At 40.9% G+C, this 15,608-nt stretch overlaps 1 protein-coding gene across 1 annotated transcript; it reads left to right on the top strand.

Moving 5' to 3' along the window:
• The first annotated feature begins 4,561 nt into the window (after positions 1-4,561).
• cxcl18b (chemokine (C-X-C motif) ligand 18b) lies at positions 4,562-6,604 on the top strand. Its single transcript, XM_079552792.1, has 4 exons — positions 4,562-4,712; positions 4,804-4,918; positions 4,991-5,083; positions 5,648-6,604. The coding sequence occupies exons 1-4, from the start codon at positions 4,640-4,642 to the stop codon at positions 5,709-5,711; spliced, it is 345 nt and encodes a 114-aa protein (XP_079408918.1). The 5' UTR covers positions 4,562-4,639; the 3' UTR covers positions 5,712-6,604.
• The last annotated feature ends 9,004 nt before the right edge of the window (positions 6,605-15,608 follow it).

Consider the following 15,608-nt stretch of genomic DNA (forward strand, 5'->3'; position numbering starts at 1 on the left):
GAGTCTTTTACAAAGCAACAAAAGCAGAAGTACAGGAATCCTGGTAAAAAAGTTTTTACTTTAATTTCATTTGGAGGCTGCAACTACAGACGGGACTGGGGCAGGAACAGGAGCGGAGCTGACACAGGCTGCAGAGGAACTGGGGCCCCACAGGAGAGGGACTAGGGGCCCACTGGAAAACACTAATACAGGATTTTGACTGTAAATAAAAAAGTACATAAATAAGAAGTAATACCTGCGATTAAAGGCGTGGGTGTTGCTGTAATAAACAATAGTCCCACCGCATCCCAAAGTCAACAAACAACTACACAGACCACTACAAGTCAAATCATGGCAATTCTAGTTTTTTGCAGGGAGCAGGAAAATGGCTCATTAAACAATCCATCCATCCATCCATCCATCCATCCATCCATCCATCCATCCATCCATCCATCCGTCCATCCCTGCATCCATCCATCCATCCATGCATCCATCCATCCATCCATCCATCCATCCATCCATCCAGCCATCCATCCATGCATCCATCCATCCATCCATCCATCCATCCATCCATCCATCCATGCATCCATCCATCCATCCATCCATCCATCCATCCATCCATCCATCCATCCATCCATGCATCCATCCATCCATCCATGCATCCATCCATCCATCCATCCATCCATCCATCCATCCATCCATCCATGCATCCATCCATCCATTTTCTTCTGCTTTATCCGAGGCAAGAGTCTGAGCAGAGATTCCCAGACTTCCCGATCCACGCACACTTCCTCCAACTGTTCTGGGGGGACCCCGAGGCGACACCAGGCCAGCTCAGAGACATAGTTCATCCAGCGTGTCCTGGGTCTTCCACGAGGCCTCCTCCCAACAAGACATGCCTGAACACCTCCCGAGGGAGGCGACCACGAGGCATCCGAAACAGATGCCCTAGCCACCTCAGCTGCTCCTTTCGACGTGAAGGAGCAGTGACTCTACTATGAGCTCCTTCCGGGTGACTGAGCTCCTCACCCGATCTCGAAGGGTGCACCCACCCACCCACCCTGTGAAGGAAACTCATCTCGGCCGCTTGTATCCACGATATTGTCCTTTCAGTCTTTACCTAGATCTCATGACCATAGGTGAGGGTGCGAGCGTAGATCGATCGGTAAATCGAGAGCTTTCAATCTGACCACTCAGCTCCCTCTTCACCACAACAGTCCGACACAGCGACCGCATCACTGTCGACTCCGCACCGATCCGTCAATCAATCTCACACTCCAGCCGTACCTCACTCCTGAACAAGACCCTGAGATATTTGAACTCCTCCAATTAAAACAAAACAATAATCACATTTTGCATTTTTATTATGCAAAAACTGGTCTTAAACTTTTGATGGGTAAAAGCTAAATTTGTCTGAAACTTAAACTGTATTGGTAAAAAAAAGAAAATCGAATTGGGAGCCGAAAGAGCTGTGTCTTTTTGGTAAGCTGATCCAAAAGATCCGGTTAACCAAAATAAGCTGAAAATCCCATCACTGAAAGAAGACTGGCCCCTGCACCGTCCCGCCCAACAAAGCTGATCATGCTGGAAAGACGTCAGATAGTGCAGCTCCAGGGAGGTGTCCTGACCTATTTCACTGGAGTGGGTGAGCGGCACTTAATTGCTTCAGAACCAACCCATGTCTTCAAGGATTTATGAAATGTATATAATTTTTTTTTAACATTTTAGGCATTCTGGGGAATTTCCATGTCACTGTGTGTATCAGTTTATCAGTCAGTATATTTATAATATTGGGTCCTGCTGTACAGCCATACTATCTCTATAGTACAGCCATAATCTTGGCTCAATAATAAATAAATAGGCTAATCTCAACTCACTTGCTATTGCTATTTCTAATGCTGATGGAGCTAGCGCTTGTGTTTGTGCTTATGTGCTGCCTTTTTCCCTTGTTTATAATATCCTATAATATATTATAGGATAAATTGGACTGAACTGACCCCATTAAACAACCTCAGCACCTCTCCTCCACCCCCACCCCCTGGTCTGAGCCAATAGACATGGCTTCTTTGAAACCGCAAGCAGTAAATGCAGGAATTTGTGGTCAAGTCAACAGGGCATACTACGTAAAAGGTTAATTTCTTTAACAACAACAAAAAGCGTCATTTTGGTGCTCTTCAGTGTTTTCAGCTCTGGGGTAAGAAAGAAAGATCAAACAACAGGAAAAGGAGGCAATCTGAAATAGCTTTGTTATTAAAAGTCTATCAAACTAAACTATCCAGTGCCCAATCTACCAGGAAGCAGCTTTGAAAACAGCAGAGAAAGTCACACGTGTGGTCATCACTTGCTCCATAATTTGTGCATTAATCACAAACACAGGGGACAAACAAGTGCGTCTGCCGCCCTATTTAAACATGTGTCTCATTCATTAGACAGATAGACGCTCAAGTCCCACCACCTCCTGCGCAACACCCCCGCCGATCAGCCGGTCCCCACGGCGACGACTCATCACATTTTTGCGGTTACCGTAAAGTGTTTTAACAAGTGCAGAGGAATGTGGCCCAATTATACAGAATCAACAACTAAAAAGAAAGAGTATTTTTTTTACCCATTTTTCCACTTAGTCTCATCCAATTTGAAACAATTACAGAGAAAAATAAGAAGTAATGGACCATATGGCAGTAAATGGCTTTGATTTGTGCATAATTAGCGGAGTTGTTGCAAAATCAAAGCATTTCAGTACGCGGTAACCACCCACATAAATTGGCATTACACTGTTAGACACTGTTAATTTGTCAGTCGTCACTGACTGTTTTGCATTTATATTAGTTTGACAGATCATCTGCCTTTATCTTTGGAAAGTCCCCAGAAGAAACAAGGTGGCATTCTGTCAAATAGCCAACCTTCTCACGTCAAAGTTGTGCCACAAGGGAGGCAACTCAGTGACTTTATTGAATGTCATTGCGCGGTTAGAGGTTTGGCAAGACTCGAACCGTCATGTTGTGCCTTGTGTAGAACAAGACCACACAGCAAATGCATGAAACATAAAGCAATATGTTTCCGAGGAGGTATGAGATTGTTATTGCCGGCACCAAACTTTGGGAGTGAGTCTGGCTCTGGACTGATCGTAATAAAGAGACTCATTCTCATTCCGAGGTCACAGTTCGGATAGATAAGTGTGAGTGTTCTTGTCTTAGATAGTTTTGTATCGTGACAGGGAAATGCCAACTTTTGCCTATGAAGAAAGAATGTCGATATGCTTCCTTCAAACTCCTTTCGACCATGCTTAACTTTGGACTGATATTTGTTTTTAAGGTATATTCTATTGATCCATGTAGAGAAATTCCCTCTCTGTTTTTGCCCCATCCTTTTGCTTTACACATTACTGATAGTCTAGTGCAATTTTGTTTAATTTAGGGCACAACTTTTTTAAATATTTGAATAATTCCTCACTTTTGAAATATGTGTGACGTCAAAGTTGAAGCGAGTTACGTATGCGCAAAGATAGACTGCGGAAGTTGGGATTAATGTCAGTCAAACAATGATGTAATTGTGCCAGAACTGTAGAAATGATTGCAGGACGAGGGAACCACAGTAGATAAGCACTGTAAAGTAGAATTGAAAGAGCAAGTCAAAGCGGTGGAAAGGAGAAATGTTGAGCTCAAGCTTGAGGAACATTATAATTATATTATTATTATATAATTAATTATATTCATCATAATGGGTCATGTTGTACAGCCATGTAGTACAGTCATATTCTTGGTTCCATGATAGATAAATAAATAAATAGGCTAATCCCAATGGACTCGCTAATGCTAATACGGCTAGCTAGCATCCACTGCAGCTTATAAATACACTCACTGTGGAGGCGTTGCGCCAAAAACGATTAGTGAAAGGAGAGACATACTTTTTCTTTTGCTTTCATGAAGCCTATTGAGAGTCAGTCAATAGCTGTAATTGGGAGCGATAAACAAGTACCTCCTTCTTGATGCATATTAAGTAGCCATGTGCTCAGGGTGCGACTCAACACTTCAAAGTAATACAAAAGAAATGGGAGGGCCATTAGGACTTAAATTGCATGTGACAGTGAGGGATATAGTACTGCATATGCTGCCGCTTGCTGTGGTGTGAGGGTCTTGAATGCTGGCACTTGTGGTGTTTCTCCAGTACTCAAGTTATTTTGAGTACAGGAGACAGTACGGCACAGTGTCTCATTTACAAACTACGCTGCCCTCACATGTTCCTGGAGTTCACTGTAAGAGCCTTTTCCTGAACATGCCCGGACACAGTGCCGCACACATCTTTTCTCATCGTGATTCAGACTGTTGTTTACACTCTTCCCTACGGCCAACTCATGATGTCAGGAACCCAGGGCACTGTTTGAACTCCCGCTAATCTTTACTTTCTCTGTCCCACACTTGCTCCGCTCGCATTCCTCAGAGCTTGTGCCCTCTGACTGTGGAAATTCCAAAGTATGCTCCCAGCGCGCAATCTTGCTTGGAGGGAGCATGCTTGACGGGAAACAGGCTGGAAGTTTGGGAAAACCCACCCCTGCTGCCTGCTATAAAAGGGGCCGCTGCTCTTTGCACAGCATCACTCGTTTTCTCAGTAGCTCAAGTCGATCCAGCTTACTTTGTCTAGGACTCACTGGGACTTTGAAACCATGCCTGCCCCAATGAGGAGATTTGCCTTTTTGCTGGTTGCGCTGGCTGCCGTGTGCATTCAGATCCACCAAGGTACGTTTTTATTGCACTTTTTCAAAATTTGCACGAAAAACCAATTCATGCCCGGAGTTTTAATAACACACTGTCATTGTCTCGTGCGCAGCCCAAAACATCTCAATACGCTGTTCTTGCCCCAACACTGTGAAAATCACCAAGTTCAACGTAACCGACTTTGAAGTTTTGGAGCGACGATCGGGATGCGACAAAACCGAAGTCATGTAAGTAAACCGATGCGCACACATACTCTCCGATTTATGGATGTTGTTTTGAATATTGTTTGTTGCTTTTAGTGTTACTGTGGCTCTTGCGGAAAACTCGACAGAAAGACTCTGCCTTGATCCAGCTGGGAAGATGGCCAAGGCTTATATCAAATGCTGGGAGAAGTAAGTTGTTTTATTGTATTTTTTTTATTTTTTTACTTGAAACATGCCAATCGACTTTATAGTAAGCATGTTGTTAGCTATTTTGAACTCAACTCGAAAGTCCAGCAACTCTCTCTGCAACTGTAAACAAAGATCAATACGCTAATACTAGCCCTGATACTCAGAGTCATGGAAAGGCATTTGTTTTTGAATCTTTGCCACACGCAGCTGCTCTGTGCTGTAAAATGTCTTGCTGTGCCAATCACAAACCAAATCTATATGCTCTATATGGTTTTATATGTAATCTTGAACCCCCTGTGTTGTTGCAAATGCTTCCAAAGCATTTCAGCGAAACCTGTTTATGAATTGTTGGAACGCAAACCACTTATGAGCTTTTAAACTGGCGTCCGGACGGAATAAATTACAACTCAAATAGAGCAAAAAGTTAGATGAGGCCAAACCAGCTATCAGGTTTATTTTCACAAATAAATTAAAATCCCTGCAGTCTTTGACACAAGGTTTTATTGCAGAAAACTCCAGATGTTTCCAATTATGGTCTAACCTTACTCTCTTCTTTCTCTTCAGCAAAAACAAAAACGAGACCCGCAAACACGAGTGCCTCTACCGAAAGAAGAGGATTGAGAAGTGACTGCGAGGGGGGTGAAGAGACAGAAAAAGAGGGGGCCAGGCTGAGGGGCCCGTCTTGGGGGGGGGAGAGGTATCTGGAGACGAGGTCCCGAAGTTGGAAGAGGAGGAGGAGGAGGATGTGAGCTCGGCTGGATCTGAGCCGGTCTTTGTAAGGGCCGCTTTGGGACAGGACTCCAGAGGAAAACCAGTGGGAGGACAATGATTAACAGCTGGAGAAGGAAAAACACTCTGCTAGAAAGTGAAAATACATGAGTTTACACGACTTTCACTTAGGATTTTGGTCTCGTTTTGAGCCGATAGGAGATAATGGATTTGAAATATGCCAGTGAGAGTTCAAAAAGCTATTTAGAGAGTAGTTTAAGTGATTTTAAGAGTTGTTGCCGTGTCACAAAGTCCAGCTCACCCACAAGTTCGAGACCGTGATCCTTCCCATGAATTTACTTGAAAAGTCCAAATGCGGGAATGTGTTTTGAAACAACATTTCTGTTTCCCAATGCTGACGTTTTAGCTTGATGTTAAAACAAGTCAGAATTACGATTAAAACCCTAGACCAGTCAAGAAAACAGTGAAGTCCTGTAAACTTTTCTTTTTCTGCAGCGTACAAATGCCAGGCCTGAGTATAGGATGAGATGACATCCAATCTGTCCATGAAGGCCACTTTTGAAATGCACTGTAATAAACATTATTATTTATCAAATCTATTTATTGTTTAAAAAAGAAAAAAAACTTTTTATACAAATGCAGTACTGTAAATAAAAATGTTTTTTGATACAAACCTTGGATGGATGTTTGAATTGAGAGCCTTTTATGTAATCAAGTTTCAGCGAGCTTTTCATTTTTTTGTTATAGCCACTAGAGACTGTAAAATGCAATTCAATGAGACAAATCTGTATTTTTCTACTCTGCCTGACAATAAAAGGTGTTTTTGAGACTTGCTGTTTTGACGAACTCATTCACTTTCAGGTTGTGTGAGGTCAGAACCACTTAGTACATGTATACAAGGTCTGCCAACAACAGCATTTGATAAGTTTTGGTGCATGATGTAATGTTAATGTGTCCGCATTGTATAAACACCTCATTTATTTCTTCACTGAAAAGCAAATCCAAACCGTGAAGATTACGGACAGAGGTCAAGCTAGCAGCTGATTTTGACATTTCCGGAATGAACTCTAGTTTGGCAATTATTGAAAGCAACTTGGACAAGGTATTTTAGTCGGCCTATCTCCAAGATCCCTCTGAAACATGCATAGTGGACTCATTGTCACTTTCTACAGCGGTAACTGTTTATAATCTAGTCGAAAGCTGTGATTGCCAGATGCCGACAGCTTGTGTTGGCCACAGTTACCGTCATACTTTGTCTTTTAGCACCTTTCCTCTCATCTTTTTCTCTAGTTAAAGAATGAAATTATTTTGTTCTCCTTCAGTGTATTGAAAACAGTGTGCATCTAAATATAAAGCATTTGTATCAATTTACATTTCTGACTTATCTTTACCAACATCACATTTGAAGCTTTTTTCATTCCTCATCGGGCCATTCTATCTTCATTGTGTTTCTGCAGCTATCTCTTCCTATTCGGGTCCATCTTAACAAATCTCCGTAAACCAGCAGCACTGAGGACACATAACTCATTATATTCATCTCCATATTGTAGTAAAACACGCAGCTCGTTCTTCCCGGCACTGGACTCTGTTGAAGTGAGCAGTTGTTTTACAGAGTGAAGTTTTGGACGATGACAATGAAAAGCAGCCGGAGAGAAATGATGGCACCAGCTGTGAGCCGCAGCTGCACATGACGGACGACAGTGAAATACGACGACTGCTGCTGCTGTGGGAGAAATGTAAACTTCCTATAGAAAGTGATATTAGAGGCAAGGAACAGCCAAAGGTGCAGGAAAAAAGAAGAAATGTTTGAATGTATTGAGCCATCTTTGTTTTTGGTCAGATGAAAACAATAATTTAACATTTTATTTAAAGGGACTAAACAGAGTTCAACAATGTCAAATATAAGTATTTTCCTCCCCCTACATGTTCCAACAATGTCCTAAGGTGTAGAATGAGCCCAAACCTGTTCACCACAACTACCACTGAAATCCTGCACTGTCACTCAAAAAGGTTTTCATTCGGGTCCGAATTGCCGTAATGCACGAGCGTAATATAGAAGGTGCAGTTACACATATGACCCAAGGTGGCAGCAGTGAGTGTAAAATAGCTAACTTGCATCTAGCCCCTTTAATCAACATAGAGTGAACAATAATCATTATTATAATAAGTGACTTATTAATGCTCACGGCTCATTGGTTCATTATGGTCACAGCTGCACCTACACCAACCTCATTCCCTCTATCCTGTTTTCAGGAATCAATAATTAACCTTTTTCTTCAAAATACCAAGGCCCGAACCTCCCAATAGCTTGCGTTCACGTGACATCACAACTTTCTCAAGAGCCTTTAGTTTAAAATTGACTCTGTGCATAACTTCAAATCATGAAAACACCGCCCAAGAAGTGACTTCCTGTTTCGATCCAGCACACCAAAATAAAAGCACCATCTTATTCATTTGTTCAGCAGTTCATTAGTTCAACTTTCTTTCTGCCTAACTATTAACAGACACGCCACTTAAAATGTGTCTTTAATTATATTCTTATAATGTTGCAAGTACCTGCTGAACTAATCAATGAGACCAGCTGTGTGCTTTTATTTTGAACGCAGCCAAAGCCAGTGCTGTACATCAATACATATTAAAGAAAACAAACAAACACAAATTATATGGAGTTTTGTGCCTTTTTTAACACCCAAGGGCACCTTACAATTAAAAGAAGAGGAAAAAAATGTTAACATGAAAACCTAGTGGGAGTAGGCATCATACCCCATATATTTTAAAGGAATTGACAGTATTTTCTGCATTTCTAGAATACCCCTATAAAGGCCAGAGGTTTTGTGCTGGCGGGCCAGATTTGGCCACTGGGCCTGACGTTGCCTACCCCGACCTAATGTGCAAATATGCTACCTCAAAATACAACCTTTAAATTCACTAACAAATGTAGAAAACAGTCATATAGCAATAGTTTATTAAAGTCAGTGCCACGGAAACTAGAGGTTACGATGGAGAATTAACTTTAGTAAGATCATCCCCTGAGAACTGCACTTTCCATTGGTTTATATGAGGTCATGAGAGGACCCTGGACGTGTGACAGTAAACTATTGTCAGGGATTCAGAAACATCTGTTTGACATCTGGGTAATGTAACTGTTTGGACGTTTTATAAATAATCATAATTACTCAACCAAATGAAATCCTCCAAAGTTTTATGACCAAAAAAGGAAGCAGCATTTCTTGACCTTTATTTAACCGGGATTGTGTAACAGGTTAAATAAAGCAAAACCAGTGACTGAGTTAAAGAAGTCAGGTGTTGTAGGGAAATACACGGGTATATTAGGGTTTTACATGATTAATATAGTTCATCCATGAATCTCCATCATGGTTTTTTATCAGTTTTTTGTTCAGGAGCGCTTTAGGAGATTGTTCATATCTGCTGCAGTTAGATTTTTATAATGTGCATTCATTGTTACTGTGAACGTGACATCTGTGAAAAAAAAACAGACCATGTGCGATGTTATTTATTTTTTGTTTATTTATTTTATTTATTTGACAGGGACATTGCTCAACAAATGTGTTGCACAGACCAGAGATACATTTGTATAGTCCCTGCAGAGGCAGAGTGACAGCAGCTTTATACAGTGGCCAATGAGCATTCAGAGTCCATTCACAATATAAAATACATATAAAGCACCGGCAAAAGAATCACATCAACAAACATTCAGATGCAATATTTACAGTATTTACACTAACAATTACAATTATATAGTTTATTTTTATTTTTATCGTACCTTCTAACATTTTTAACACTACCCTGATTAACCGGTTTTGTGCTAATGATCACAAATCTGACCGTCATTCAACCACTTCTTCTGGTTAAAGGAACAGGCCCCCGTTTTTTCCATACTGTGATAAGTTCTTACCTGAGCAAAGAAAAGTTGATGCCTACCTGTCTGGTCTTTGTCTGTGTCCGTGGAAGAGCTTGGTCGCTTCTAACTTCCCCCGTGTTTGGAGCTATAGGAATACATTGGGAGAGGCCAAATGCTAACAACAGCTTTGGTCGCTTTGGTTGTGACTGAGGGCACGCACAAAGACCAGACAGGTACGCATCAACTCCTCTAAGCTCAGAACATATCTCAGTATGTAAAAACGATGGCCTGTTCCTTTAAGTTTAAACTGTTGCAAGGTGCTACTCTCTTGAACAGTTAATGGCAATGAGTTCCACATCCCTGCAGCTTTCACAGAGAAGCAATTCTGTCCAAAAGTAGAGGATCTAAAGTTTACAGAACAGGCTCCTCCTCTCGTGTAGTTCTATGTCCTGCGTCTTCACGAGATTTCACAAACAGTCTCAGGGGCTGTGGGGCCAAATCATGACGAATTTTAAACACTAAACTGACACAACGTTAACAATTTATTTTCCTTCACAATGTTACAGTAGTGGGAGCGGCTGTATCGCAGTGTTGGTTGGTTGAGACCAAGTTGTAATGTAATATGTAAGATGTGAAAATATCATTGCATGCATGTAAAGCTTGGCTGCATCTATGCTCATTGGAGGGTGAATATATCTGAAAATGTTAAAGTTTTTATCAGTAAATTATGATGTGTGCTAAAATATAGTGCATTTGAACCAGGAAGTTAGATTGCTTGGGCGATCTTCCTTGTTCACGTCTCAACCATGTCTCGCTATGAACTCTGACTGAGACGAGCTTCTCATTAATAACTGAAGTGAACAATCGGGATGTGCGGAAAAGTCAGTCCAGCCAAGTGATTCTTCTGACCATTAGCCTAACAGAACATCTGGAGACACTGCTGTCCACAAATAAACCCTTTGCTTTCTATCTACCGACTATATCTATCTTGGCATGACCATAAGCTGGGAAACACATTCTCTCTGTCTTGAGCACATTCTCCACATGCCTTTTTGGTAGCTTTAGGATGTTAGTTTTCATCCAAAAATGGAGCTTGTGAAAGCGTGTATCAAGATGTACATCACATACAATGCCTTCGTTTACTATAGACCTTGTTGATACCTAATTATTGCATGAAGGTCCCTCTGTCCCAGAACAATGAATCCACCAGTATCTGCTCCTCGTCTCTGATCGATGGCTGAGTCTTCCTCTGCCTCTGAGCCATAACAACACTCCCTGTGATCATTGCTCCAACACGCCTTGATTTCCTCCCATTAACTTTGGCTCCGCAGATAAAGTTTCTCTGCTGCCGTTGTCCTCGGGGGAAATCAGCAGGAGCCCAGGTTAGAGCAGAGGATTGTGGGGAATAAAAAGAAGAGGTCCTGGATAAGGGCGCTGCGTTTGTGGGTCCTCCGGCGGTGCATGAAGCGTCTGGTCATTCGAACAAGCCCAGAAGCACAACTCTGCAGGTCCACAAAACCATAAAGGAGTGACTAAGGGAAGACGCGGCAGTATATTATGATCACTATTTATGCTTTTGGTTTTGGGCCATTTTGCTTTTTAAACTTACCTAGGTTTTTGCCTAAAATCAAAGAAATAGTTGATATTTTCAATCCAATTTACTATACTCCAAGTTGTACCTAAGAGAGGGGTTTTGTAATCTGTTTTTTCATTAGAATTTGTCAACATCTATCCATCACCCTCCAAAAATGTCCTAATCCAGTTTGTTCAAAGACCAAAAAGGTGATCTAAAAATCTTTGTATCTAAAAAGTCAACAACAATTTTTCCTCTCCAAGTAGCCTATAATTATGTTTTTATTACTTGTTATGGTGGTTGTCATTCCTCTTCCAGTAGGGGGCAGTAAAGTTTTTGCAGTTCACTGTGTTTTCCATTATATGATAGTACATGTTTTGTGATTAGTACATTATTAGAATAAAAAAAGCTAAAACGGCTCATAATCCTTGAGCTGTGGCTGTAGCCGTCCTCTTTTGTTGTATTCTGTGTATTTTAAGGTTTGTGTTAATTAGACTTCCTTGAATTCTGACTTTAGGAACACGAGGTCACAAATATCTTATTGAAACAGATTTTTTTTTTTAACGGATAAGATATAATTCACTGAGCAATAACAACTTCAAATGCATTTAATTGTATTTATTGATATACATGTCCAAGACGTAGGAGGCCAAACTTTATGACAGGGTTAACTTTTATGTGAGAAAAGAGGAGTAACGCAGATGTGCAGATGTTGAGGAAAATCTTCTTTGCTTTTTGGATTTTTGAAGCTTGAACTTGTCATTTCAATAAAGTATTAGAAAGTAAGTAATGCAAATACATTGCTATTTCAAATCTATAGGCAACACAAATGTTTTAGTGGCCTAACTGATATAAACTACTACCTGACAAAAACAGGTCACACGTTCTAATATTTGGTTGTTCCGCCTTTAGCTTTGATTACAGCCAATGGCCGTTGGTTGAACTGGTTTAAGACGGCGACGCTAGGGGCCGCCATTGCTGCAGTACCTCCTTTGTGGGCGGCAAAACAAGCTAGTTTTCCATTAGATTGCATTGCACTTTACTCACGATTCAAGCAACTGTAAAGCCTGGTTTCTAATTTTTTGGGACTTTCTACAGCTTGATATTGCTCTTGTGATAACGTGTACTAATGAGGGCCGGACTCTGATTGACAGTCCATGATCGAACTGTGCCCCGTGAGGGCCGAGTCGACAGTAAAGATCCTGCCCCTTATGCCCGTTTTAGGAACATGCTCCCTCAGATCAGGGTAGGAGGAGTCTGTAAATTCACCATGATTTCTGCCTCGAACGTGGTTATTATGGCAAAAGGGGAGGAGTCTGGAGACAGAGTCTATTAATATTATGTTTATGATTACAGCACATTCGCTGTGGCAAGCTCCTCCCTGAATTTTTCTCCAGGATCTTGTGTTGACGATGGGAGAGTGTGACCACTGTGCAAAGCCTTCTCCAGCACATCCCAAAGATTCTCAATGGGGTTAAGGTCTGGGCTCTGTGGCCAATCCAAGTGTGAAAATGATGTCTCCTGAAAAGGTGCTCCTGAACCTGTGCATTCAGAAAACTATCAGAGCTGGACACGCAACGCTGAAGAGGATTTTGTGTCTGAGGGATCCCTTGGTTTCCCTTAGTGGTAGAACTGTTTATTTTAAAGACAAACAAATCTTGCCTTACTGATATTTTTTCTGTTCAATTTTTATGAAACAATCTGCACATCCAGTCATTGATGCACTACTTTTACTACATTACTTTCATTAAAACATTAATAGGCTTTCATGAGTCATTCTGCTTCCTCCTGGACAGGTCTTGCCACTTTTCCAAATATGGTAACATCTCCCCGCCTTTTCCTGCTTGAGGGTGCCATACAGCATGCTATAGCAGCATATCAGATTTTATTATAAGTGACTGGAAACTGTCAAAATCAACACAGAAGGTTTTTCACTTCCTGTCTCTCCCCGAGGCATAAATCTGCTGCCGATATTATGTATCCACTTTTCAGCAACATGAAAGCCGATCAGCAAAGAGCCCATCTTCAGCATGTAGCATTGTAATTGCACCTTACAAGTGCAGGCCTGCTGTTTATCTCCTCTGAAAGGGAAAAGAAAAATGAAATAGTGTGGTGAAAGTGCTCGTGGTGGAATAGTGGATTGGTATAGGGTATGGCTGGGAGCTGTTGTATTTTCCAACATCCAAAAGGTGTTAGATACCGGTTCCTTTGCTCTATTTTTTCGACAGTAGACTTTGCATATCACACAGTACAACATGGTTCTCAAACCATCTTCTACTTATGGCACTTGGGCTTCAACTCTTTGTCGTCTTCATAATAATTTCATCCACCAGCTTGTGAAGTTTTGGGAACCAAGTTTGTGAATCACTATTTCAAATCATTTAAGACGGAGTGTTAGGCTTTTTGCAGGTATTTGCACCTATCGTACACTTTATTGGTTACAAAATGCAATACTGATCTAAAACAGCGGAAACAAAATATACAGGAGCTTTACTTCCTGGTTTTAGCACAATCTCCTCTTTCTCCCCTTCCCTGTGCAGCTGTTTCGATAAAGAAAAGAGACGTCTGTGCAGCTGAGGTGAACTATGGTCAGCATTTTTACTCCACAATGAAAGGGTTAAGCTTAGCAAGAGATGGAGAGATGAGGGAAGCATGTCCTGGATATGAAGGACCTCAGAAGGAGCTTTTTGGATACAAAGGACAACCACTGCAGATTCTAATATCACGCAAAGACATGGTATGCGAGTGGTATGTTAAAGATGAGAGAACAACATAAAAACACGGAAAAAACCTCTAAAGAATCAATTTTGCCTATGTAGAATAAAAACAAACATACCCAAAGGTAAATTTTACATACAAAGTAAGCAGGAGAACTTAGAAAACAGACAAGGAAACGGAGGAAATTGGCATTTTCTTTAAGTCGTCAAGCCCTATCAATGACAGGGAAATCATAGAAAAACTGTTAAAATGACAAAACTTACATTCGTCATGTTCATGTTTCATAGAGAAAAGAAATGCACTACAAAATTGTACGCAAGCTAGACTTAAGGGGACTATAATGAGTTTAAAAATGTTAAATTTAGGTATTTTCCTCCCCCTACATGTTCCAGCAATGTCCTAATGTGTAGAATGAGTCCAGACCTGTTCACCACAACTGCCTCTAAAATCCTGCACAGTCAGTCAGGAAGGCTTTACTTCGGGTCCAAAGTGCCGTCATGCACAAGCTTAATATAGAAGCTGCAGTTACGTAAAAGAGCTGAGGTGGCAGTAGTGAGTATACAATTACTAACTTGGATCTAGCCCCTTTAAAGGCTCTCCCAGTTTTTCTACACTTTGTATTAACCTCTTAACCTTTGTCTTCACCAAGAGCATTTTCTCTCTGATCTTCGTATCAGCTTTACCCAAATCTGGGTGACCTCTCAGTCTCCGACCAGTGTAACACCTCATTTGAAAACGGATCAAAACTGACCTTTTTCCCAGCGTTGTTGGCGCGTTGTCTTTGATATTTTTCTTGGGTCGCGTTTTCGTTGCATTTTTGCCACATTTTCATCACTTTTTGGACATTTTTCTGTGGCTCTTTTGTTGCTTTTTCATTGTCTTCTTCATCACTTTTTTGTCACCTTTTTTTGATCCGTTTTGGTCACTTTTCCCATCGCTTTATCATCACGTTTTTGTCACTCTTTTGTCACATTTCCATCCTGGTGTTCTTCTCATTTTGTCGCTATTTTGAAGCGTCTTGATTTGGGTGAAGCCAAACTGGTGAAAATGTGCTCGGTTCAGGTGGGAGTTAAGAGGTTAAGCCCCTTCACACTAGTGCAAACGACAACTGGCCAGGGGCGGACTGGGACTGAAAAACAGCCCTGGACTCTGACCAGCCTGGCCCAAATTAGCGTAATTTTCTTCCACAAATACATATTTTAACCTCTTACCACCCGCCTAAACCAAATGCATTCTGTCCTCTTTTGGCTGTGTAACAGCTCATTTGAAAGCTAAGACCCACAAAACTGACCTTTTTCCTCATGCTGTTGCTGTGTTGTGTCATCTTTTGTATGTTTTTTTTTTTTTTTTCATTTTTGTGACATTTTTGTTGAGTTTTTGTGACATTTTTGTTGAATTTTTGTCACTTTTTGGTTGAGCTTTTTGTCACTTTTTGTTGAATTTTTGTCACATTTTTTTGTTGAGTTTTTGTCACATTTTTTTGTTGAGTTTTTGTTGAATTTTTGTTGAGTTTTTGTCACATTTTGTGGAGTTTGTGTCACATTTTTGTTGAATTTTTGTCACATTTTTGTTGAATTTTTGTTGAATCTTTGTCACATTTTTGTTAAGTTTTTGTTGAGTTTTTGTCACATTTTTGTTGAGTT

This window comes from Gobius niger, assembly GCF_951799975.1.
Source record: "Gobius niger genome assembly, chromosome: 3".
In the NCBI taxonomy this organism is placed as follows: Eukaryota; Metazoa; Chordata; class Actinopteri; order Gobiiformes; family Gobiidae; genus Gobius; species Gobius niger.

Excerpts from the sequence above, each read along its gene's own strand:
- cxcl18b (XM_079552792.1), top strand. The coding sequence starts at position 4,640 with ATGCCTGCCCCAATGAGGAGATTTGCCTTTTTGCTGGTTGCGCTGGCT. Across the intron at positions 4,919-4,990 it reads TGCGACAAAACCGAAGTCAT|TGTTACTGTGGCTCTTGCGG; the intron begins GTAAGTAAACCG and ends TGTTGCTTTTAG. Across the intron at positions 5,084-5,647 it reads TATATCAAATGCTGGGAGAA|CAAAAACAAAAACGAGACCC; the intron begins GTAAGTTGTTTT and ends CTTTCTCTTCAG.